General features: G+C 35.3%; 2 protein-coding genes and 1 non-coding gene across 3 annotated transcripts; 1 reads left to right on the plus strand and 2 right to left on the minus strand.

Moving 5' to 3' along the window:
• Positions 1–3,883: 3,883 nt before the first annotated feature.
• TRNAS-GCU (transfer RNA serine (anticodon GCU)) lies at positions 3,884–3,965 on the minus strand. The gene has a single exon. It is a non-coding gene; the product is annotated as a tRNA-Ser (tRNA).
• A 3,799-nt stretch (positions 3,966–7,764) lies between these two features.
• On the plus strand, positions 7,765–14,737 carry LOC130740072 (ubiquitin carboxyl-terminal hydrolase 17). Its single transcript, XM_057592568.1, has 12 exons — positions 7,765–8,424; positions 8,790–8,926; positions 9,005–9,747; positions 9,854–9,942; positions 10,837–10,922; positions 11,010–11,172; positions 11,284–11,398; positions 11,492–11,649; positions 12,785–12,869; positions 12,967–13,179; positions 13,837–13,898; positions 14,007–14,737. The coding sequence occupies exons 1-12, from the start codon at positions 8,138–8,140 to the stop codon at positions 14,509–14,511; spliced, it is 2,643 nt and encodes an 880-aa protein (XP_057448551.1). The 5' UTR covers positions 7,765–8,137; the 3' UTR covers positions 14,512–14,737.
• Positions 14,738–14,749: 12 nt separating this feature from the next.
• Positions 14,750–16,642, minus strand: LOC130740073 (transcription factor bHLH131). Its single transcript, XM_057592569.1, has 3 exons — positions 16,544–16,642; positions 16,234–16,464; positions 14,750–15,903 (listed from the first exon to the last, which is right to left on the minus strand). Exons 1-3 carry the CDS (start codon positions 16,559–16,561, stop codon positions 15,511–15,513), a joined length of 642 nt encoding a protein of 213 aa, XP_057448552.1. The 5' UTR covers positions 16,562–16,642; the 3' UTR covers positions 14,750–15,510.
• Between the last annotated feature and the right edge of the window lie 6,771 nt (positions 16,643–23,413).

Below are 23,413 nucleotides of genomic sequence, written 5' to 3' on the forward strand. Positions count from 1 at the left end.
GTCCCTGCTTCTTAGAAACGGTCTAAATAAATGAGCATTTAAAACTAATTACTAGTACTACTATCATTTAACAAAATTAAATTGAATTCCTAAAAAAACAAAATTTAATTACTCATCATATCATATTAAAAATATAACAAATCATTTCATACTCGTTTTAAATACCTTACGATTTTTAGTATTATGTTTATAACATTCAATGTATAATTTAAAAATTATAAATATGTAATTAAATATAATAAATGTTATTCAAGCATTGTTATTAAGACAATCATTAGTAATACCATTTCACTAGTTTAATTTAGGCAATATAAAATGCTAAAATATTTTGAAGATATTAATTAAGATAAAAGTAAGAAAGTATCAATAAATTATGGTAATGTTTTGAGGAGCTATGCTGTGTGGGTCCAAATTACACCAGGGGAAGAATTTTAAAAAGGGAAATGCTGCGTCAGTGCGTAGTACGATTGAATTCATTCACGAGATACATGAATTATAATGTCTAAGTTATATAAAATGTAGTTTAATACAATGAATGTTCCATTTGCTTAATATAGACTTATTATAGAGGACACTAATCAATCACGCAAATTTGTATATATAATTGTTTTTATTAATTTCATGTTTTTGATTAGTGTAAAAAATGCTATATATGTTGTAACTATAACATGAAGGAGTTAGTAGAGTAGAACACGGCGGAGTTTCATACTTGAGAGATTATAGGTTTGAGCTCCCGCTAGTTTTCTTGAGGTGAAATAAATGTAAGTCTTTTTAAGTGTTTTTAAGTCTGACAACTTTCTCTGCCTTGGACTGGAACATCATCCTCCGACTTTAAATTTATTTTAACAAAAAAAAAAGAGTTTGAACTATCATACTAAGAAGTCTCAATTTTCACATGATAATGGAGATTCTCGTGAGAATTTCTCTATTTGGAATCCTGAGCTTTGTGGAAGGATAGGGGCGAAATTCTCATAATGATATTTTGGATAAGAGTAGAGACGTGAGATTCCAACCCCTATAGATTACTAACCCACAAACTTATTCGTAAAAATATATTCTATTATTGTTTTTTGAAATGATTTGTACTCTTAATATAGAATTGAATACAGATGGGAGTTACTCTAAGAGTAACAAGATCGGGGGGGGGGGGGGGGGGGTGGCGGCTTGCTGAGGGATCACCTTGGGAATTGGCTTGGTGGTTTCATAGTTCATATATAACACGTTGGGTAGCCCTTGGCTTGCCGAGGGTCTGGTGCTTCGACACGGGTTGGCTTTCGCGTGGAACAAAGGTTACAAAATAGTGCTCCTGCGAAGTAGATTGCGAATTGTTGATTGAGATGCTTGCAGATGAGGGTCAATTGCGTTTGCATACCCATGCTGCCTTGCTGCTAGAGATCAAAGATCTGCTTGCAAGAGATTGGCATACAAGGTTAAATTGGAAATTGGCTGGCGAGGAAAGGGATTACTCTAGCAGCTCTAGGTGTTACAGAAATTGGAAATCCCTCTCTGTAGCTTGAATTCCTGTTGTTGAAGGACCGTCTAGTGGTGCCTTAGTTTTTCTTATCTGTTGTTTATTTTTCGATGTACCAAAAAAACTAGAAGTTGAGGAGCTAATAAGAAGGAATAAATGATTTAAATAGTAAATACTATACTAAGAAGTAAAAATATACTTCACGAAATAAATTTCATAATTATTCACATAGGAATGATAGAAAACCCTAGTCTCTCAAGTCTCAACTACAAATTACTTTGACATTTGGAATGTTTGACTTTGCATTTCGGATTGTTTATTTTAAAATTTTCACATGTTGTTTGGATAATTATCTAAACTTAATTGAAGGTACAATTTTAGTGGTTTGATTTAGAAAAGTACTTTATAAGTAGTTTTTTGTAATTTTAAATGTAGTGTATAACATCATTTGTTTTTTTGTTTTTTTATGACAAGTTAGGAGTCCTCACAAGGACCCGTGAGAAAATGTAGAAGCATCAATTAACGATTTAATAATTCAATTGTGGATGAACCGATAATAATTAATTTATAAGTTTTTAATATTGTATAATATGTTAGACAATTTATTAACATTAAATCTCAATAAATTAAGTTAAATTATATTGTTTAATTCATAGAAAAAGAAGCATCAAAGTTCAGTTTATAGTTTATACACATTTGTTTGCGGACGCTGCCAAGAGGATGGTCTGACGTGCGTAGCCCTTGCCAGAACAGGGCTCGCATCCCAAGCTATATGTAGTCCATGAGCTTGCTGAACAACCTGGAGCACTCGAACTCACCCCCCTCACACATAAGCTTATTCCTCCACTCTCACAACACATGTACCATTGTGCAAATTCCCCCCACCAACTCGTGATCTGCGGCACGCATTAGATTCTTCATGACAGCTACAAAGGAAACCACAACACCCATGAAGTAGACTCCCAAATCTAAAGCAAACTAGCACATGCGAGCTTCCTCACACTGCAACTAAACATGCTCAACAGTGTTGTCCTTTGCATTACATGGCAGGCACCGAGGGTTGACATCAACTCCTCTCCTACGTAGTGACACTCGCATCGGCAATATGCTTAGACAACCTTTCCAAACCACTTCCTTGCAGTGAAGCGAGGACCCCAAAGTTTTTCCCTAAAATGAAGTTGGCAGAGCGAAAATTATAAATTTATGATAAATTTTATTAATGTCGTATATTAACTTTGAGTTACATCTAAATTTACACCAAATGTTAGTTTAGAGCAAATATTATTCAATTTTTTTGTAGGTTTTTTTAATTAGAGTTTCTCTAATCAAATTGAACCTTACCGATTAGCATACGTACTTAGTAAATATTTGAATAAATCATTTTCCAAAAGTCAACAAAAAAAATCACTTTTGACTTTTGAAAGTTCTTCTAATTAAACTTTAAAACTTGACCCTGAATATTTATAATCAAATGGAAAATGACAAGGATGGACTTTATGAGGCAGAAGAAAAATGAAAAAAATCAATAACCGTCCAACACATCTGTTCCCAACTTGAAATGTAAGCATTTGCATAATGAGAATACGTAAGAAGAATTGAAAAATAGAAGGAGAGAAGAGTCCAATGGTTAAGGGCGTCCCTTGATGGGAATCGAATGCTATTCTGGGATTCTTGACTTTGCCAGTTTGCCCCTTTCAAATTTTCCTCCAGAAACATGTCATAAGCATCTCCACTTGTTCTTTGATGCGGGGAAGGACTGATTCAGATGAATGATGCTGACCTAACACAGTCACATTGGCAACCGATATTTTGTTTCAGAAAATAAGAATTTTGTTTAAAATAATTTCAACATCAACTTATCATTTTTTTCTTAACAGCTGGTTTTATGAACTCTTTCATAAACTTATTAACACTTTAGTGTAAAATTATAATAGTGAAATTTGTGAGCGAGAAATTGATTCAATTAATACATGTCTGATATTCTTTAAGTAAGATTTCAGATTCGAGTCTTGAAAATGGAAATACCTCCCACTGCCGGGAGAGTTGGTCACACCATAATATAAATGTTCTCGGCTAGAACAAAATTGTCTCTAACAAAATACATGTAGGAAAAAAGGAAAGGAAATTTGAATATATAATCTAGCTCATATGCACACTACTTTACCATTAATTCAATCCCATTGACTTACTGGAAATTTGCTAACTGTAAGATTGAAACGCTTAAGCTAACATTTAATAGTAATAATTATGGATATTAAAGAAATTGAAGCATTGCATTTAGGTCAAAGGTGTTTTCTGGGGCAGGCAGAAAGGGCAGCAACCGCAAACTCAAACCTTCCCCAGTTACTAGCATCACGCGGGCCCCACTTGAAAATTTTCTATAAAAGAACAAAAAGGAAAAAAAAGAGAAATCGACACCTGAGAGATTCGAACTCTCGCGGGGAAACCCCATGTACTTAGCAGGCACACGCCTTAACCACTCGGCCAAAGCGTCGTTGTTGATATTGAATCTTCTGTAAACTTATTTAATTCTGTGCAACAAGTTTGTGTATTCATCATCCCATACTTGTGATGTATATCGATATTATAGTTGTGGACCATCATGTCCATGTATGCAATTGTTTTTGTTATATATTTGAGATTCCGTTCTGCATATATAAAAAATTTATACTATTATTTTTTGTCATTTTATAGTCTAAAATATTATTAAAACAAGAGAATATTCATTTAAAATGAAATTTTATTCTTTGTGTTCCTTTTCTGCCAAACCTTCGGTTATACAATCATATCTTAAAAGATTTATTTACATTGAAATGGATTGACATCGACAATCATCTCACATTCGGAGGCTCTTAGCGATGTTCAATAAACAGGTTATGCCCTTAGATAGAAGTCTTGTTAGGTTGTGGTAAATTAATGACCCTTTTTCTCCCCATGATGGTAGATGGGGCGATTCAGGTGAGATTTAATGTAGATCCAACTTTCTATTCACTCGTGGGATCCGGCTGTTCGGAGATGATCACCATGGCTTCTCTCTTCTCTTCTTACCCCACCCAACATCATCTGATACTCTGTCTGCTGTCCTTTTTTCTGGTGAAGGAGAAAGACATTTACAAGTTTGAACATGTTGAATATATTATTAAGGCAAAATAAACTATGATCTAAATTATAAGAGAGAAAAATGTAACTTAAATTCTTAAAAAGACAGTATTATAGAAATATTTAATAATTTGAATATTATGATTGCAATGTGAATTTTTTAGTGAAAATTATCCAATTTTTTGTTGGTCGAAGTGAAAATGGTCAATTTATATATCGGTTGACGGATTGGATTCATTGGACTAGTAATCGTCGTAGCCCATCACATGAAGGCCGAAAAGATAGGTCCAACAAAAGGTATAGAGTGATATTTTTGTTCAATTTCCCTCGGTGGTCCAATTGAAGTTTCTGTTTTCTTTCTTTTTTCTGGAAATTTGTGAAACAAATTGCACCACTTTGGTGACAAAGTCAAAAAGAGAAGAGAACTAATTCTTTTTTTAATCAGTATTCCGCAGGGACTATGTTCATGAAAAATCACAAGGACAATAGCTTGATTAGTAAAACAATTTACTCTTCCTTCGGAAACCCTAGTGTACATATTAGACTGTTTCTCACATATTCAAAGTCTCTTCAGTTACAATATGTATTTTATGAAAGAATCAAGTAATCCTATAAATAAATTTTATGAGAGAATTCAGATGCCCTACTCCCGAGTGACGAATTTAGCATGACACAAAGTAATACATGTGAGATTATGAAGATACTAAATGAACCAAAATATCTTACTAGTAGAACTAGAAACCAAAAAAAATTACATTATTCATTATTACATTATTTACATATCACTATTTCATATTGATAGTAAAAGAAAATATATAGTTCATTGTTATTCTTTTTAAAACATTTGGTCGCTTAAACAATTACAAGACACTCACTTGACATGTAATGATAAGGAAATAGGTCACCTTACGCATGTTATATGATTTTGTCATATTAGATTTTGTATCTTTTCAAAATTCTACTTATTTAATATTTTATTTGTGCTGCGGAAAAGGAAAGAAGCCATGCACAAATCTATCATAAATTTACCTTGCAAGAGCATATATTAATTGTAACTCCAATGAAAGGTTATATAAGATATAATAAAGCAATGAAACTCTCTTATCCATTCATGGCTATAAAATTTTCTTCACGATGAATAGGAACTAACTCAACTTCCCAAATTCGATTCACAATGTGCAAAATCTCTTGGAAGAGGCTCTTAAGGTGATGAAATTGAAGTTTGTAAAGGATCTTTTAAAATTGTGATATCCTCAAGACAATATGTCTAATACAAATTTTATGACCCTCATGTTCAAGAGTAGCTCCAAACCATTCTTAATAGTCATACTTTCAGTTAAGAATGCATCACATTGCACAACAATTTACTTATTTAATGTATATGAAAGAAGGGATAAATCTATACTCCAATCTAGTAGTAACATTATTATTATTATTATTATTATTATTATTATTATTATTATTATTATTATCCAATATCCAGGTGGAGTCCAGTGTAGTTTTTTTTTTGATAACCAGGTCCAGTGTAGGTTGCAAAGGGCAATGTTGATATTTTCTTTTATTATGTGAGGAGGAGCTTTCACTCTTTCTTTCAAGTTTCATCAAGTACAAAGATTCTTGTACTACATTTTTAATCCTGAAAACCATAAATTAACAGTTCAACAACAGTTGCATGTAAGTAACAGCGCTAAGTGTAGATAAATATGACGCCAGTAAATAAATAATTATTTTTTCGGTAGATTTGTTTTTAATGTTTAACCTTCACATATCCGGTCCCACATATCCTAGCAAGTATTTTTTCGGATATTTAAACTCGTGTTTTTTTTACAATGAGTTTAACTCATTTAAAGTTAGTTGACTCACTTTAAAAGTCATTAATGGTGATCACCTACTATTGGTTTACAAATAGTTTTTGGTTTATGTAATCGTATAAATCAGTTGATGAGAACCCAACGTACTTCATAATCAAACGATTAATCGAGGAAGAAACTATGTTCCCTAATACAGATTTCTAAGACACTCAAATAAATCTTAGTGGACGTTATTGAGAAGTTGTATATGGAATAATGTTGTTAAATTGAGGTAACGACTAAAATGTACAAATAAAAAGCTTAAGTCATTGTAAATAAAACGACTGCAAACTGGATAAACAAATTGCAAAACCGGTAAGGGGCTGAAAGACTATAAACAAAATAAAGTGCTGAAAGTAAAATGACAAAAGATAATGTGGGAAATTTGTAGTTTGATTAATTGTTGAGTTGTCCGATGCACAAATGATTCTTCCTTAATTAACAATCACATGCCACTAATCCATGTTCTCACACTTTACAAGCGTTCATAGATCATGGGTTGTCAACATTTTATCTCTCCTAGTCAACCTAGAAGGTTTGCTTTGAGCTGATCTTCCTTGTATCGGTTGATTCAATAGTTGAAACCACCTCTCATATTTTTACGAGACTAAACCTGTTGCTAATTTCTGCATGTGAAGAGTTTTAGAAGCTTGCCAAGTATTTTTAACTTTGTGCCAAGCTTTCGCATTTTTCCGCAAATCCTGTCCACGTGTATTATTCTTTTGGTCCTACCAAATCATCTCGATGTTGGAACGACTAGCTCTAAGTCCTCAACTACTAGCTCTAAGCCCTCGATTGCTCCCCCAACGACTAGCTCTAAGCCCCGACTAATCAAGTAGTCGTTGCATATTTTTGGATATCAACACCTACTTTGAAAAAATCAATAAAATAATTCAATCAACGATTGTGACTTGTAATACTTACTTTACTCTTTAAAGTGAGTCACGCAGTTAGACCCGTACATTAAATATATTATATATATATTTTTTATTTTCGAATGTATTCTTACAGTCGACAACCATGAGACTAATTACCTTAAGACTCGTAAATGGAAATAAATGAGTAGATCTCTCTCAACAAATCATTATCTATACACATTATCTAGGGATCGGACATTTTACTAGCTTAAGAAGCTCAACGATCTATTCGTTGTTTTAGACTTTATCAGTAAATATATTATCTATTATTTTATTATATTATAATATATTTATATAATAAAAATATATTAAAATATAATATAAAAATATATTATATTATATATTAAAAAAGAAAAAGCAGTAATAATGAAAAAATTGAATAAGAACAAAGTGGAGTAAAACGTTATTGTTGAATGATGCAAGGTGGAGAAGGATGTGGAAACGGCAAGTAGTGAGTCCATCCTGGCTAGAGCTCAAGGACAAGACAAACGACAAATAGATCATCGCTGTGTCGCATATTACAACTTCAACAACAATCGAATCGATTTCAGAGCTCAAAACAAACAAACACACTCACCTCAACAATCAATCTATCAATCAAACAACGATGTTCATATCCTAGTTCTCTGCTCCTACTACTACTACTACTACTACTACTACTGCTACTTCTGCTTTCCCATTTTACCCTTACCGGCGGCCACACTTTCCTGTCGCCGCAGGCCGCCGTCATTCCGCCATTCTATGCTCACCATTTTGGGGATCCTGTGTTCTGGCCTGATTCTGGGTCCAGGTTAATAGAGATGGTGGTGGTTGCTGGGTTATTAGGGTTACAGGGTGTGGTCTATGTGTTGTTGGCGTTGGGGTTTGTGGTTCTTCGTCAGGTTTGGAGGAATGCCGAGGCTAAGAAGGACGAGATCATGAAGCTGGTGGAGGATGCTGCTATGGCTGAAATGCAGGCTGCTGTTTATGCTGCCAAGTGCTCTTCGGTTCGTGACTCAGTTTCTTCTTCTGCTCAATTTTATCAGTGTGCGGTGTGTTATTCACCTACCACCATGCGCTGCTCTCGCTGCAAGGCTGTTAGATATTGGTACATTTCCTTTCCTTTCTTTTTCTACAAGTTTCCACTTCAATCAAATCCAATGTTAGACTAGGAGGAGACTGGGTAGGTGTAATTGGGAAGTGGGAGTTGCTTGGGAAGGCTTTTTGTTGGTGTTATCTTTCAATGTGTGTGTATTTGTGTTTGAGATTGAAATTTATCTGCTTACTTAGAGCTTGATTTGTCATCTTTCTTATGGCGTATATTTGACAATGCACATTCCTGAACATCTCTAGTTTTTTCTGTCTATGTTTCTTAGCTGTTCAGTGAGTAGTGACGTGTCTCCAGCCATCATTTTGCCCTCTTATTATGTTAGGATGGTTGTTATTCATTTTCACAAGCGTGCTTTCTTGTAGTTCGGGTAAGTGTCAAATTAGTCACTGGAGACTGGGTCACAAGGATGAATGTTGTCCTGCAAATACCACCATGGACCACCAAGAGGAAAATATTTCTTTTTCGGCATCAGTATCGGAAACTCAGTCTGGTTTTCATGGTAATGGCTTTGTCACATGTCTCATTATATTATTTCACGCACTGTGTATGGTATATAATTTAGTTAGATTCTCTGCAGAAATGGAAGGATCAAATGCCGGTATTGCATCTTCCAATGACTCATATTCCAGCCTTAATCCCGCTGTTGCTGCAAGAAATTCATTGGATGGTGACAATCACAGCAGATTTGTGAAACATGCCTTTGAAAATAATGTTGAGGATACACATGTTGCTTCCGATCATAGCAATGAGACAATGTTGAAGCCCACATTTCCCTTGGAATCGAAGAATTCTGTGAAATTTGAAGTTAAGGGTACTAGTGCAAGTAAAAAAAGCTCAACTTCTAGCTACATCACCAACGAGACTGGGTTTAAATCAAATTTTCCTGAAACTAAATCTGACACATCTCATGATGTGGCAGAAAATTTGGGAGGCCATGAACACAGAAGAAAAGTTGCAATCGTTGAAAAATCAATAACAAATACCTCTAAATGCAGAGCTGGGCCTTCCAGGAGGAGTTCAAGTGTAGATACTGTAGCGGATGATTTAGAAGAAGTATCACATTTGTCCCAGTACAAAGATTCCCGGAGATCATCATCTAGTTCTCGTGATCGCCTTTCCTCAACTACTAAGGGGGATTTGATTTCACATTCAAAGTCTTTTAAAACTGACAATTATCATACCCTGCCTGCGAAAGTTAGTGCCGTTCCAAATCTGCCACAAAATGTTCGTAGTGGTTTGAAAACATCAATGCAGAAAGTTGTTCAGCAGTTTAGAAGCTCAAAAGAGTCAAGATCCAATCCAGTATCTGTTGAAAATAAGGTAGGGAATAGATTTGACTTATTTCTTTAGAATATAACTATTATTGTTGCTTAATATTAATATGAATATTGTCTTTGTTGATTTACAAATTGTGTATTTTTTGCAGATGGGCTTTCCTTATGAACTCTTTATGGAACTTTATTGTTATGACAAGGTGAAGCTATACCCATTTGGCCTCACAAACTTGGGGAACAGGTATGGCAGAGTTATTTGCCCTTCCCATATGCCATTTAACTTCTCTGGTTTGAGAGAGGGAGAGAGGAGGAAGGAGAGAGTTTTATGTTTCTTCAGTTTTCTCTGAATGCTATCTTGCAGGGCATAGTCCTAGAATTATTAGATTAGAATATAATACTTATGATGAATTGTTTTTGCGAGTGGAGTAGGTCTCAAGGAATCTTTTGTGTAGTTTTATAGAGCTCGAACCAGCTAGCAACTCGGTTGGGGTATTGGTCCAACTAGTGAGTCATTGGTTGGTCCGATCTTACCAATATATTATTTGTAAATTTATTTCTTGATACAAAATATAATTTTATATTTAATAACATATATATATAAGATTGATATTTAATTAAGATGGGTATATATGCTAAAATGTTCAGTTATAAAATAAATGTGGTCTATTGGTGAACTCACTCATTATTGATTGGTTCGACCCCTGCCGACGTTTTTTTTTTCATAATACTTCCAAATAGTGTAACGTGACTTTACTGACCCGCACTACTTCCAAAGCTGACAGTGTGCCGAAAAGGCATTTGCCTGCTGTACGTAAGCTGGCCGAGTCAAATCGGGTTAGCGGTCGATGACGTGAACCCATGTTGAGTGCAGAAATGGTCATCTCCTGTGACTGTACCGGCAGCCATGGGTCCGATTGAACTGGCTTGGCTGGTCTGGTTTTAGTAACACTACTTTTGAGATAACATTTAGGAAATGTTATAGTTGTTGGATGGCTACTTTCTTACTGGTATTCATTGTTTGTTTCTATGTTGTGTTTTACCCAATCAAGGGAGATACATACCCATTGGTCATTTGTTTAGCATTTGTCTGTTCGAAATTAATTACCGTCTTGCTAATGAAATGCCTTTCTTGCAGCTGTTACGCTAATGCGGTACTCCAGTGCTTGGCATATACTCGACCTCTAACTTCGTATTTATTTCAAGGATTCCATTCTAGACGATGCAAGTTCCTCTTAATAATATTTTCATGATTTAAGTTGTAGTTTAATGACCTTTCAATTAATTAAATCTTCACAATGTTTTCGCTAGGTCAGAAGAAGGGATGGTGTTTTATCTGTGAGTTTGAATATTTAATTCTGAAGGCAAAAGAAGGGAATTGTGCACTTTCTCCAATTGGGATATTATCTAAGATACACAAGATTGGTAGCAATCTTGGACACGGGCGGGAGGAAGATGCACATGAATTTTTGAGGTGAGCCAGATAATTGCTCAAACTGATTCTTTGTCAATGCTTCCCCAACTTCTCCCTCTCAAAAAAATTATTTTTACAAGTAGTCTACTTGATAAATTTCTCAACTGACAGGTGTGCAGTTGATACAATGCAATCTATTTGCCTCAAGGAAGCTGGTGTTTCAAGTCCTTTGACAGAAGAAACAACTCTAATTGGGTATACTTTTGGAGGCTATCTACGATCTAAGGTTGTTTCCAATCTAACAGTGTACTTTCATTTTGGTTTGTGTTCTCAAATTTTGTTGAGTGGATAATGATTGCTTCCCTGCTGCAAATTCTAGATAAAGTGCTTAAAGTGCTTAGGGAAATCTGAGAGGTATGAGAGAATGATGGATCTGACTGTTGAGATTGATGGGGAAATTGGAACTTTGGAGGAGGCTCTTGGACAATTTACAGCACCTGAAATTTTGGATAAAGATAATAAGTATAATTGTAGCAGGTTTGTTAATTTTCTTTCCACTGCTATGATTATCTATGAATGATATTTAGAAATTATAATTGAAACCTTAAACTGTATTCAATTTTTGTTTTGTTGTTAAAATTTAGTTGGAAAGATCTCAAACTATTTTGATAGTATTTGTCAAGATTCAAATGTGGAGCGAACGAGTTATATTCTTAAATTGAATAGGCAATTAATGATTTGGTATCTCATCCTTGAATAATGAATTCAGTTGTGTAGCTATAAGATACGATTCTTCCGTGTATTTGCATACATAGTGATAAATTATTTATAGCTTCATGAGGGTTCAAAAGCATTAGAGAACAGGTTATAATTGGAAGGTTAAACTTTTAAGGCTTTGTTGGGAGGGGGATAAACTTTCTGAAACGATAAAAGTTTGACCACAAGCTGTAGCAGCAGTATATGGATGTTCTTCAGATGTGAATCTATGCAGTAGTACTGGCGTAATGGATTTGATGAAATTCTGTCACTTGTGAGTTGTGATGGTAATAATTTATTAGTGCTTATCTCATTTGAGTTAATAATGTATAATAGAAATATCAATGCCTATTTAATTAGGAAGTTGAAGCACCATAGATGAAAATCAAAACATACAAATAAGTTAGATAAACAAACACTTAACAAATAGAGATGACACATAAGCTATTTTGTTGATGTGACAAACCATATTGATTAGATAGCTGACGTGTTAACGTTATAATATGCGCTTCTGAATTAATATATTATATATAGTTCTATAGGTGCTCATTTTTATTGGTTTTCCTGATTCTTGCAGAAGGAGTTCTGATATTTGTGATTTCAAGTTGAACTTTTTACTTAAAATTTCGATTTATAAAAATTGTAGTGCTGCAAATGCCTTGCAGTTTAGATGGGCAAGAATAATTCATCCTCAATATTGAGCTTATGGTTCCAATTCTCAGATTTTTTTTTTTTAAGTTGAGAAGTGCTACTTGTACAGTGATTTTTTGTAGAAAATGATGGTTGATTTAATGGAGTAAGATAGAGAGGAAAAAGAAAAGTTTTGTTACAAGTACTGTATATAAGTGTGCGTATCAATAAATGCTTTGTTTTAAGTTTATGATATCATTTTATTTGTATTGTTCTTTCCATCTAGATGTAAATCCTATGAGAAAGCCAAGAAGAAGTTGACAATCTTGGAGGCGCCAAATATTCTTACAATTGTATTAAAACGATTTCAGGTACATGTCTTATATTAACTTTAAAGTTTTACTTGTTATCTGTTTACTTTTAATTTTTTGGTTTTATATTATGTATTCTCACACTTTATATTGACAGTCTGGTAACTTTGAGAAGTTGAATAAGTCGGTTCAGTTCCCTGAGGTCCTGAATATGGCTCCGTATATGAGTGGAACAAAAGACAAATATCCATTCTACAACCTTTATGCAGTGGTTGTCCATTTGGATATCATGAATGCTGCATTTTCTGGCCATTATGTCTGTTATGTGAAGAATATTCAAGGAGAATGGTTCAGGACTGATGACAGCAGGGTGAGAATTTATTTTCAGGACAAATGATGATTTGATTCATTTGATTATTTGGCTTTGTTTTTCGTACATGCTTGGCTTTTTATTTGATATGATGAAAGCTATCTTCTCTTATCCTCGATATATGAACCGGACATGAGTTCATGAAGAATTAATATAAAAAAACACAAGAGCAAGAAAATCCTGTTTTGTTCTGTAAAAGTTTGTTAACTTAAAAAGTTCTATAAGAATAGGACATTGGCCCTGTGTCCTTTTTCTTAGTTTGTTCATGAATGAAAGAACAGTTGGTTAAATTCGCGAAAATTTGCTATGTATCGGCATATAAGCAAACATAATTTTAATTTTGATGCATGTGGTAGTGGTACTTATTACAAGATTGTAAGGGTATGGTTTCCCATGAAGCTACTCATTAAAGGTTGTTTGTACTTGTTAAGTTTAAGAAGCATCATAGCATACTAGAGATGGTTTTAAAAGCTACCCTAGCCTTTTGTTTTTAAATTTTAAAGAAATACCAAAACCTTCTATAAAAATTGCCATGAAATACCATCGAAAGTTTACTTCTTGAAACTTGTATCATTAAAACACTGATAGTATCAAAATTCATTTTTAGGAGATGAATTTAGTTTGTAAACTGAGGATGGCATTTGTGTCTCTCTCCAGGTAGAGCCTGTCGAATTTTCAAGAGTCTTATCAGAAAGGGCATACATGCTTCTTTATGCAAGGTTAGGCCTGTGAAGGCTTATGTATAATTTCTTGTTGGATATGTTTATTATTGGAATGTCTCAGCAGCAGTAATAGTGATGTTTTATACTGGTTTTATAACTCTCCAGGCACTCTCCGAAGCCGCTAGGTTCAGTAAGTAGCAATGCAATCTCTTCAACTGGAAAGTTGAAGAGGAGAAACTTAGAAGCCATTCCTGCTTCTTCTAAGACAAGATCAAATTCCATGGCTACAAGTGCGGATTCTCCCTCCCAACAGCAGAAGCAGCATAGCAAGCACTCTGGTGATGATACCTTTAGCAATGAAATTGCATATCCAGAAGAATTGAGATTCTCCAATGGTGGAAGAAATACTATGGTAGATTCTTCTAGCGAAAGTTCGCTTTTCAGCTCTTCAGATGCAAGTTCTTGCAGTACTGCAAGTATCAAGGACTCAGCCAGTACTGCTGACTTCTCAGATTACATATTCGGCGAGGTGGGACCTAATTGGTACATCAACTATGGACTTTCATCTAACTCGGTAGCATCTTCTTCCTATGATAACATTAGTACAGATTTCTTAGTGGATAGTGATGCTAGTAGGAGGCAAAGGCAGGATCTAAGAGTTAGAAGATAAATCAGTTTTGTAAGCTAGCAAAAACAAAAAATTATAGTGGCAGTAGGGGAATTGACCTTAAATGTCACTTCTAACCATCATGACAATAATTCCGGTGTACATGTGAGAAGGAAAAGTACAGATGCATCAGCTCAAACGTTTTATTGAGTTTGGGTTGAGATAGAAGCAATCATGTGGGATATTTTTAGTACAGTGAAATCAATATTTCGCGAATGAGTTAGAATGAGGATTCCTGTTTCAGTGTTTCATTCTCTGCTCAATTTCTGGTTTACAAATGAGAAGAACAAGTGAGATACATTTGAATTTGAGTTGAGGTAGCAATCATCTGGGACATTTTTGGTATAGTGAAAATCATCATTTGAATCATACAAGTAGGGTGAGGGTTCCTGTTTCATGTTCATGCTCCATTCAAGAATGAATTTTTAATCAATAAAAACAAAATGATTAATAATTCATTACTTAATTTACAAAGCTGATAACCACTTTATAACATAAATAAAAGGCAGCCATTGAGATTTTATTCAATTTCTTAGAAACAACAATTTGTACTTTGTATCTCTTCACATTGGCATGAAACTGATTTTTTTTTTGTTCTCCACACTTTTTGCTTCCTTCTCTATAACTCAGGTTATGGTATTAGTATTACAAACTAATGATGACTAACATGAGGCTGCTTACATGTTAACCTGTCATGTTATTATACACTTCACATGAAGAGTCAAACATGATATCCATAATATACATGCTAATAGGTGCATGTTAACTGCAAAGGTTATTACTTATTAGCTAAAGAGCTTGTTTGGATACAGACTTATTGAAGCTTATCTACTTAAAAAAAAGCACTAGATAAGCTTCAAGAAGTGCTCTTTATTTTACATCCAAACCAGTTGAAAGTCCCTAAAGTCATTATTATTAGCCTTACTTGTTATAGCTCCTGACTGAGTCAATATTCCACCACCATTAGAAGTTAGGATAAAGTGAATCCTACAACACAAACAGTTATTGAGTAAACCTCCTCATCTTAAAGCTTGGCTTGTGCATGACAACCTTCAAAGTACTCTTGAGCTTCCCCAAACCTTCAGTACCAATACCTTGCACCCACAACACAGTTCTGGTTCTTCCACCCACAGTCAACATCTCAGCCTTTATCACATTGGCTTTCATTGACCTCAGAGCCCTTGCTATGGCTGACATCAATTCAGGCCTATCCTCACAGCTTAAAGTGGCCTTCACTATCATACCTTTGTCTTCATTGCATTTTTCCAAGTTCAGTCTATCTGCCCCACTAGGAAACTTAACCTCCTTTGGACCATCAACTTCCAATTTGGATACTTTTTTCCTCAGCTCCTTCACTTGCTTGATAGTCTCTGACAGTACTGTTGCTTTGTCCTTCTGTTATTGACAACAGAATCTAAATTTAGCAAGCTTGTCAAGAAAGATATAAAAGAAAATAAGATATACGAAGAAATTCACCCCCTTCTCACATATTTTATAGCCCCTTTTATAAGAAAACTCATAATATCAACTGCAATTGGAATTCCATCAATTACTTGTCTCTAAAACAAAGTTTAGTTTACCTAGTTTCTTACTACGCAATTAGGGATATTTCATAAAATGCATCTATGTAACTACGATTATTTTTTGAAAGGAACTACGATTATATGACCAATCATATATGTCGTTTATTATTGTATCAACAATAATCTTCATAATGCCACTTACTTTGATTATGTTGGGGAGGGTGTTGCGGAGCGTGTCATATTGACCATTGATTCGCGTTCTACGTCTCTTTTCTGCTTCACTGTGTTTCTTAGCAGCCAATAATTTGATCTCTTCAGTTGATCTTGGCTTTGAGAAACTGTTCTTGTATGTTTGTGAGAGGAATGTCCGGGGAAAGCTACTTCCTATCATTGAAGCTTCTGAGTTGTAGTAATTTCGAAAATGCTGCATGCCCTGTTCTAACAATTTTAGTACAACAAAAGAAAGAAAAGTAACAAGGTTTGATTTTAACATTAAACAAAGGAACTTGTACCTGTTGAAATGAAACCATTGAATTGAATTGAATTTGGTTTGCTGCTATGGAAGCTTGTCGGCTAAAAGAGGAAGATGAGGAGAAGGTTTCCTTTGGTGGCAACTTTTATGTTGCTTTAATAAGATCTTCCTTAATGAATATAAATAACTGATGTAGTAATTGCAAGTTAAGAATATGATTTTGCAAATTAAAAAAGATTCTAAAAAACTTGTCTTCTAAAAATGGTGAATCAGAAGATAATAATGGTATTATTTGCATTTAAAGTAGGCATGATTTCGAACTTTATGGTAAGATCATTGTCTTAAAATCCTTATTTGCACGTGAAATCTTGATTTTTTTTTGTTACACGTAAAATCTTGATTTACTTCGACTTTATTTTTTTCGGACAATATGCAATGCATATCTATTTCGTTAAATTGGTTACCAACTTGTACCATGAATAATTTCTAATTAAGTTTTTTTAATTTACTATTTATTAATAAAAATTACTTCGAACATGATTCAAGTTTAATATACACGGAATATCATATCATTATTATGATTTGATTCCTTCAGATATTTTTCTTTTAGGTAGCTTTATTATATCCTTTATTTCCTCCATTGGAATCTTAACTATATTCTATAACAAACACACCAATACAACGGAATCAATTCTTTCTTTACAAGCTTTGCAAAGTTTCAATCCTCACACAATCACACTTCCCCTAAAATTATTTATCAGATTAGAATAATATTTATTTCAGCGAAAATTTAATTCAGTAACCAATATTAATAATTTACCATAGTTCATGGACCAAAACCATAATTAACTCTGTTTATTTAATATGCTGACGTTTTTTTAAAGGATGAATTTCAGTGAAAATTTAATTCAGAGATTAATTCTAATAAATCACTTAAGTTCAAGAACCAAAATTTAAATTATATTCTATCTTCCTCTTGTAACAAAAAAAAAAAGTTCAAGAACCAAAATCATATTTAACCCTATTTTCTATATTAAACATGCTGATAATCTGATATTTTATTTACGTTAAACATGCTGACATTAATGCCATTTAGATTAGAAATAATTTGTCAGCTTGTCTTAATAAGTTAGGGAGGTCCATTTAAAGCAGTAGAGAGGAACCTTCTCTTTTTGGGAGTTGAGGCATAGAGAGGCGACAAATTGCAAGGAAGTAGTTGTGGGTTTGCTTAGCAGTAGTGTTGATGTGTGTAAACATTAGTTGAGGAATGATATAGTGTGAGTGTTGATTCTCTAATTCAGAAACTCACACACAGATTCACAATCCTCAAGGCAATCAATCTTGATAATCAAGATTAGGATTAGTGCATGAGAAGGAAGCTAATTGCATATCACATGAATTAACTATGTCTGAGAGAGAATGAAATTTTATTAGTATTGATTGCACAATCACAGTACGTATTACAACATTTATAGCTAATCATTAGCTGAGGACTAAAACTAGCTCAGCTCACAAACTAAAGGACTAAACTCTAAACCTTATACAACCATAAGGACTAAATTCTGAATTATACAATATTACAACATTCCCTCCTAATTCAGAATTTCAGTTGCAGACATAATGTTCAATCCTTTACACAGTGTATTGAACCTCTCAACCCTCAAAGGTTTAGTAAACAAATCTGCAAGTTGTTTTTCAGTTGGGCAATGAACCAACTCCAAAGCTCCTTTAGTAACCTGATCCCTTAGGAAATGAAACCTAGTTTCAATATGCTTGCTTCTTCCATGTGCCACAGGATGCTTAGTCAAGTCTATAGCTGACTGATTATCTATCATTAGCTTCATCACATTAGAGCTTCTCAGACCTATCTCTTCCATTAACATGCTTAACCATAGAGCCTGACAAGCACTAAATGAAGCTGCTACATAATACATATTCGGCTTCACAAGAGGAAAGAGCCACAATCGGCTGCTTCTTAGAACACCAAGACACTGGTGCATCACCACATAAGAACACATATCCAGTAGTGCTCTTCCTATCATCCTTGTCTCCACTCCAATCTGAATCTACATAGTCAGTCACTTCACATTTCACATTGTAAGCCTTCTTGGGAAATAAAACTCCATGGTCAAGGGTTCCCTTGATATACCTAAGTATCCTTTTTGCTGCCAGAAAATGAGTCTCTTTGGGATCTTCCATAAACTTGCTTATTAAACCAACCCCATAACTGATTTCAGGCCTGCTACAACAAAGGTATCTCAATGAACCCACTATCTGCTTAAACAATGTTCCATCTACAGGCTTTCCTTGATCAGTCTTTGTCAATATCACACTGCAATCCACTGGAGTAGTCACTGAATTACACTCAGCTAAATTGAATCTTTTCAATACATCCACTGCATACTTTCTCTGACACATGAAAATCCCTCTCTCAGTTCTGAGAAACTCAATTCCCAGAAAATATGAAAGCTCACCCATGTCACTCATCTCAAACTCAGCTTGCATATTACTCTTGAATTTTGCTATCTCATTCTCATCACTTCCTGTGACCAAAAGATCATCTACATATAAACACACTATTAGCAGTCCAACCTTCTTAGACTTCTGAACATACACTCCATGCTCAGATGTACACTTCAGAAATCCCAGTTTGCTAAGGAATGAGTCAATCCTCTTGTTCCAAGCCCGAGGGGCTTGCTTGAGACCATAAAGTGCTTTATGTAGCCTAAACACTTTATCTTCATTCTCTGAACTTTCAAACCCTGGTGGTTGTTTAACATAGACCTCCTCATCAAGAGGACCATTGAGAAATGCTGATTTCACATCAAGTTGATGTAACTTCCAGTCTTTCAAGCTAGCAGTAGCTACAACCAACCTCACAGTCTCCATTCTAGCCACTGGTGCAAAAACATATGTATAGTCAAGACCCTCCTTTTGTTGAAATCCCCTAGCTACAAGCCTAGCCTTGTATCTTGACACTGAACCATCTGGTTTCAACTTTGTCTTGAAAATCCATTTAACTGAGATTGGACTCTTCCCCTCCGGTAGATCAACTAAGCTCCAGGTCTTGTTCCTTTCAATAGAACTGCGTTCTTCCTTCATTGCATTAACCCAGTTCTCATGTTTGAAAGCTTGTTCCAAACTCACTGGCTCAGCTTCCACAAACAGTGATAGATGTACCAACTCACCTTCATTTGTGACTTCACTATCAGGAAAAAGAACATAATCACTGAGTCTTGTGGAAGATTGTCTAACCCTCTGACTTCTCTGGTTCTCAGTAGCTGCTGGAGGTACCAATACTTGTGGTACTGCTTCAGTATGACCCTCATTTCCTATTTCAACATTCAACTCAGGAAAGTCATAGCTGATTCTGGAACTAGAAGCTTCTGATTTATCTTCATTCCATTCCCAAGTAGCTGATTCATCAACTACTACATCCCTGCTGACTACTATTTTATTAGTCATAGGACCCAACAACCTATAAGCTCCAGTAGAATGATATCCTACCAACAAAAGCTTCTCACTCTTGTCATCAAGCTTTTTCCTCCTTTGATCAGGTAAATGTCTATAACATACTGAGCCAAATACCCTTAAGTGCCTCACTCTAGGCTTGATTCCAGTCCAAGCTTCTAAAGGTGTTAAAGACTTTAACTTCCTGGTGGGACACCTATTCAGTATATAGGTGGCAGTGGAAACTGCTTCTCCCCATAGCTTGACTGGTAAACCCTTGCTCTTTATCATACCCTTTCTCCTTAGAATCCACCTTCTTCTTGAAGTCACCATCATCCTCATTGTTAGTGGATTTTCCAGCACCCTTGTTCTTCCAATTCTTCTCCTTGGAAGTCTTAGAGTTGCTACCCCATTTCTTCTTGCTAGTACTGCCTCTGACATACAGTGCCTGCTCAGTTTCTCTCTCAGAATCTCGCAGGTTTAACCTCATTTCATGAGCCTCCAATGAACCTTGAAGCTCTTCCACCTTCATAGTCTCAAGATCCTTAGACTCCTCTATAGTAGTGACTATATGATCAAATCTTGTAGTCAAAGATCGAAGAACCTTTTCTACAAGCATTTGATCATTCATGGTCTCTCCATTCGTCTTCATTTGGTTTGTCAAGGTCTGAAGTCGAGTGAAAAACTTAGAAATCGTCTCTGATTTCTCCATCTTCAGAGCTTCATACTGTCTTCTGAGTGTCTGCAACTTGACCTTCTTCAATTTTGCCACACCAGCGTAACTCTTGTTCAGAATATCCCACGCCTCCTTCGACGTTTTCGCCGCTGCAATCTTCTCAAAATTGGCAGGGTTAACACACTGATGGATAATGAACAGAGCCCGCATATCCTTCTTCTTCAACTCCTTATGAGCAGCGCTTTGCTCCGCCGTGTGTTCCGCCGGTAGAGCATCATACCCAGAAGTTACCAACTCCAGAACATCCTGGAACCCGAAGATTACAAGCATCCGGGTATTCCAACGTTCCCAATCAGTCTTGCCGTCAAGAACCGGCAACGAAGCTGGGAAATTGCCGTTCGTTCCAGCCATCACCTTCAAAGAAGCGTCCACTTCCACCGGAGCTACCAACGGAGCAAGCACCTCTGTTGTGACTGATTCACACTCCGCCGTAGATCGCCGTGCACTGGTGGTGGCTCACGTCTCCGGTCGCCGGATCGTGAAGCTTTGGATACCACTGTTGATTCTCTAATTCAGAAACTCACACACAGATTCACAATCCTCAAGGCAATCAATCTTGATAATCAAGATTAGGATTAGTGCATGAGAAGGAAGCTAATTGCATATCACATGAATTAACTATGTCTGAGAGAGAATGAAATTTTATTAGTATTGAACTATTGATTGCACAATCACAATGTGTATTACAACATTTATAGCTAATCATTAGCTGAGGACTAAAACCAGCTCAGCTCACAAACTAAAGGACTAAACTCTAAACCTTATACAACCATAAGGACTAATTTTTGAATTATACAATATTACAACAGTGAGGATCAGAGACATACTGAGCTAAGATTAAAATGTCTATTTCTTACATGTTTCCCTTGAGCAATACATTATAGCTAATGCTTTAGCGTGATAAACTTCGTAAGATGAGTCTCCTATGTGTATGCATTTGGGACATTCCTCTTCTTTTATTATTTCAAAATCATATTAGGTTAATCATAGGTATGTAAATATACATATCATGATGTCTATACCAATTTTAACTTTAGTAACATCTATATTATTTTGGTTACATCAAGGAAAGAAAGAACAAAACTAAGAAACTATATCATGGCAAAGTAAAGGCACCACCGATGTCGGGGAGGCTCCAAACTTTCCAATACAATTAGTATTTTAATTATAGTTTTTACTTTTTACATTATCAAAGATAAATATATCCGATATTAAAAAAGAATGTCCCGTGCAATGCACAAGCTACCGCAATAGTGTATATAAATTGAATCATCGATAAAATAGCACATTATTAATCTACATCTAGTTTATACAAATGAGCTATGGGTTCAAGTGGTTAAGGCTAAACAGTAAACACAAATGTGGGGATGTAGTTTTGCCTATCATTAATAAAGATTGGTATCCATCAAATTTATGGAGAGGTATGCTCTAGTTGGGATCTGTGTAGGTCCAATATTTGTTGGAGAATTGAGAATGGTTCATTAGGCCTCCCAATTTCTAATAATTAGTACTTTTCTGGATTGATTTTTGGTTGTCTGCCTTTGGTTCTCTTGAAGGATATGCTACCATGCCTCTGACAGAATTATGAGAAGGAGCATAGTTACAGTGCAGTGCTTTTGTTAATGGGCATGGCTCTTGGGACCTTCACAAAATAAATTGTTGGTTTCCAGGAGCATCATTGAACATACTTTGACCGTTGCCTTCATAACCCTTTGGAGAGTAGTGACCACCTGGCTTGGAAATTTACTTATGATGGAGTTCTCCCCCTCAAATCTGCCTATGCTTGCTGTAATGCAGTGGATACTGAGGTAAACATAAAAAAGTTTAAGACTGCTTGGAAGTGGAAGGCCCCTCGGAGAATAGAACTCTTTCTGTGGAAAGTTGCCAATAACATTCTCTTAACCAATGATCAAAGGTTCTCAAGGTTTATGTCTGATAATGCTTCTTTGTCCCAGGTGCTCTGATGTCATATAATCTGCTATGCTTGTACTTAGGGAGTGTTTCTTTGCAGGTGAAGTTTGGGAGTCCTTGATTCCTAACAGCTTTAATAGCAAGTTCTCCAGTTTGGGGAGAGATTTATGACTTCTGACAAATCTGGCTGATTATAATCAGTACCAGTTCAATGTTCTATGGATATTCTATGGAAAGCCAAGAATGAATCAATTTTCGATAGGATTGGCAGCTCTCCTAATGTCACCTGTAACAGAATTCTAAAGATAATTACTGATGTTAATCTTGCTGCTTTGAACTCCCCTTCTGCTTTTTCTGTCCATCGAGTGAGTAGAACAATCATGCTCAAAGAATCCAGCTTGTGGTGTTGTCATAAGGAAGCATGAAAGAAATTTCCTTGTTGGTTTCTCTGTTAATTTGGGACCAGCTCAATCCTACATGTTGAGCTTTGGGGAATTCTGCATGGCACAGAGATCTCTTTAGCAAGGGGTTTCCCCAAAATCCTTATTGAGTCTGACTTAGAATTAGCAATCATATTTCTAGACAAATGTTGCCTAAATTACAATCCTATTGCTCCTCTGATTAGAGAGATCAAAGGCCTAATCAATTATTTCTTCCAATTTCATTGGAAGCACATCTATAGAGAAGTCAATACACTTGCGGATGTATGAGAATCTACGATAGTATTTCATCCTTTGCTTTAATCCCATTTATGTTTGATGCTTGTAACACCTTATACTTAAGTAACTAGTAACCCTTAGACTTTGGTCAAAG

Source organism: Lotus japonicus, chromosome 2 (genome assembly GCF_012489685.1).
Source record: "Lotus japonicus ecotype B-129 chromosome 2, LjGifu_v1.2".
In the NCBI taxonomy this organism is placed as follows: Eukaryota; Viridiplantae; Streptophyta; class Magnoliopsida; order Fabales; family Fabaceae; genus Lotus; species Lotus japonicus.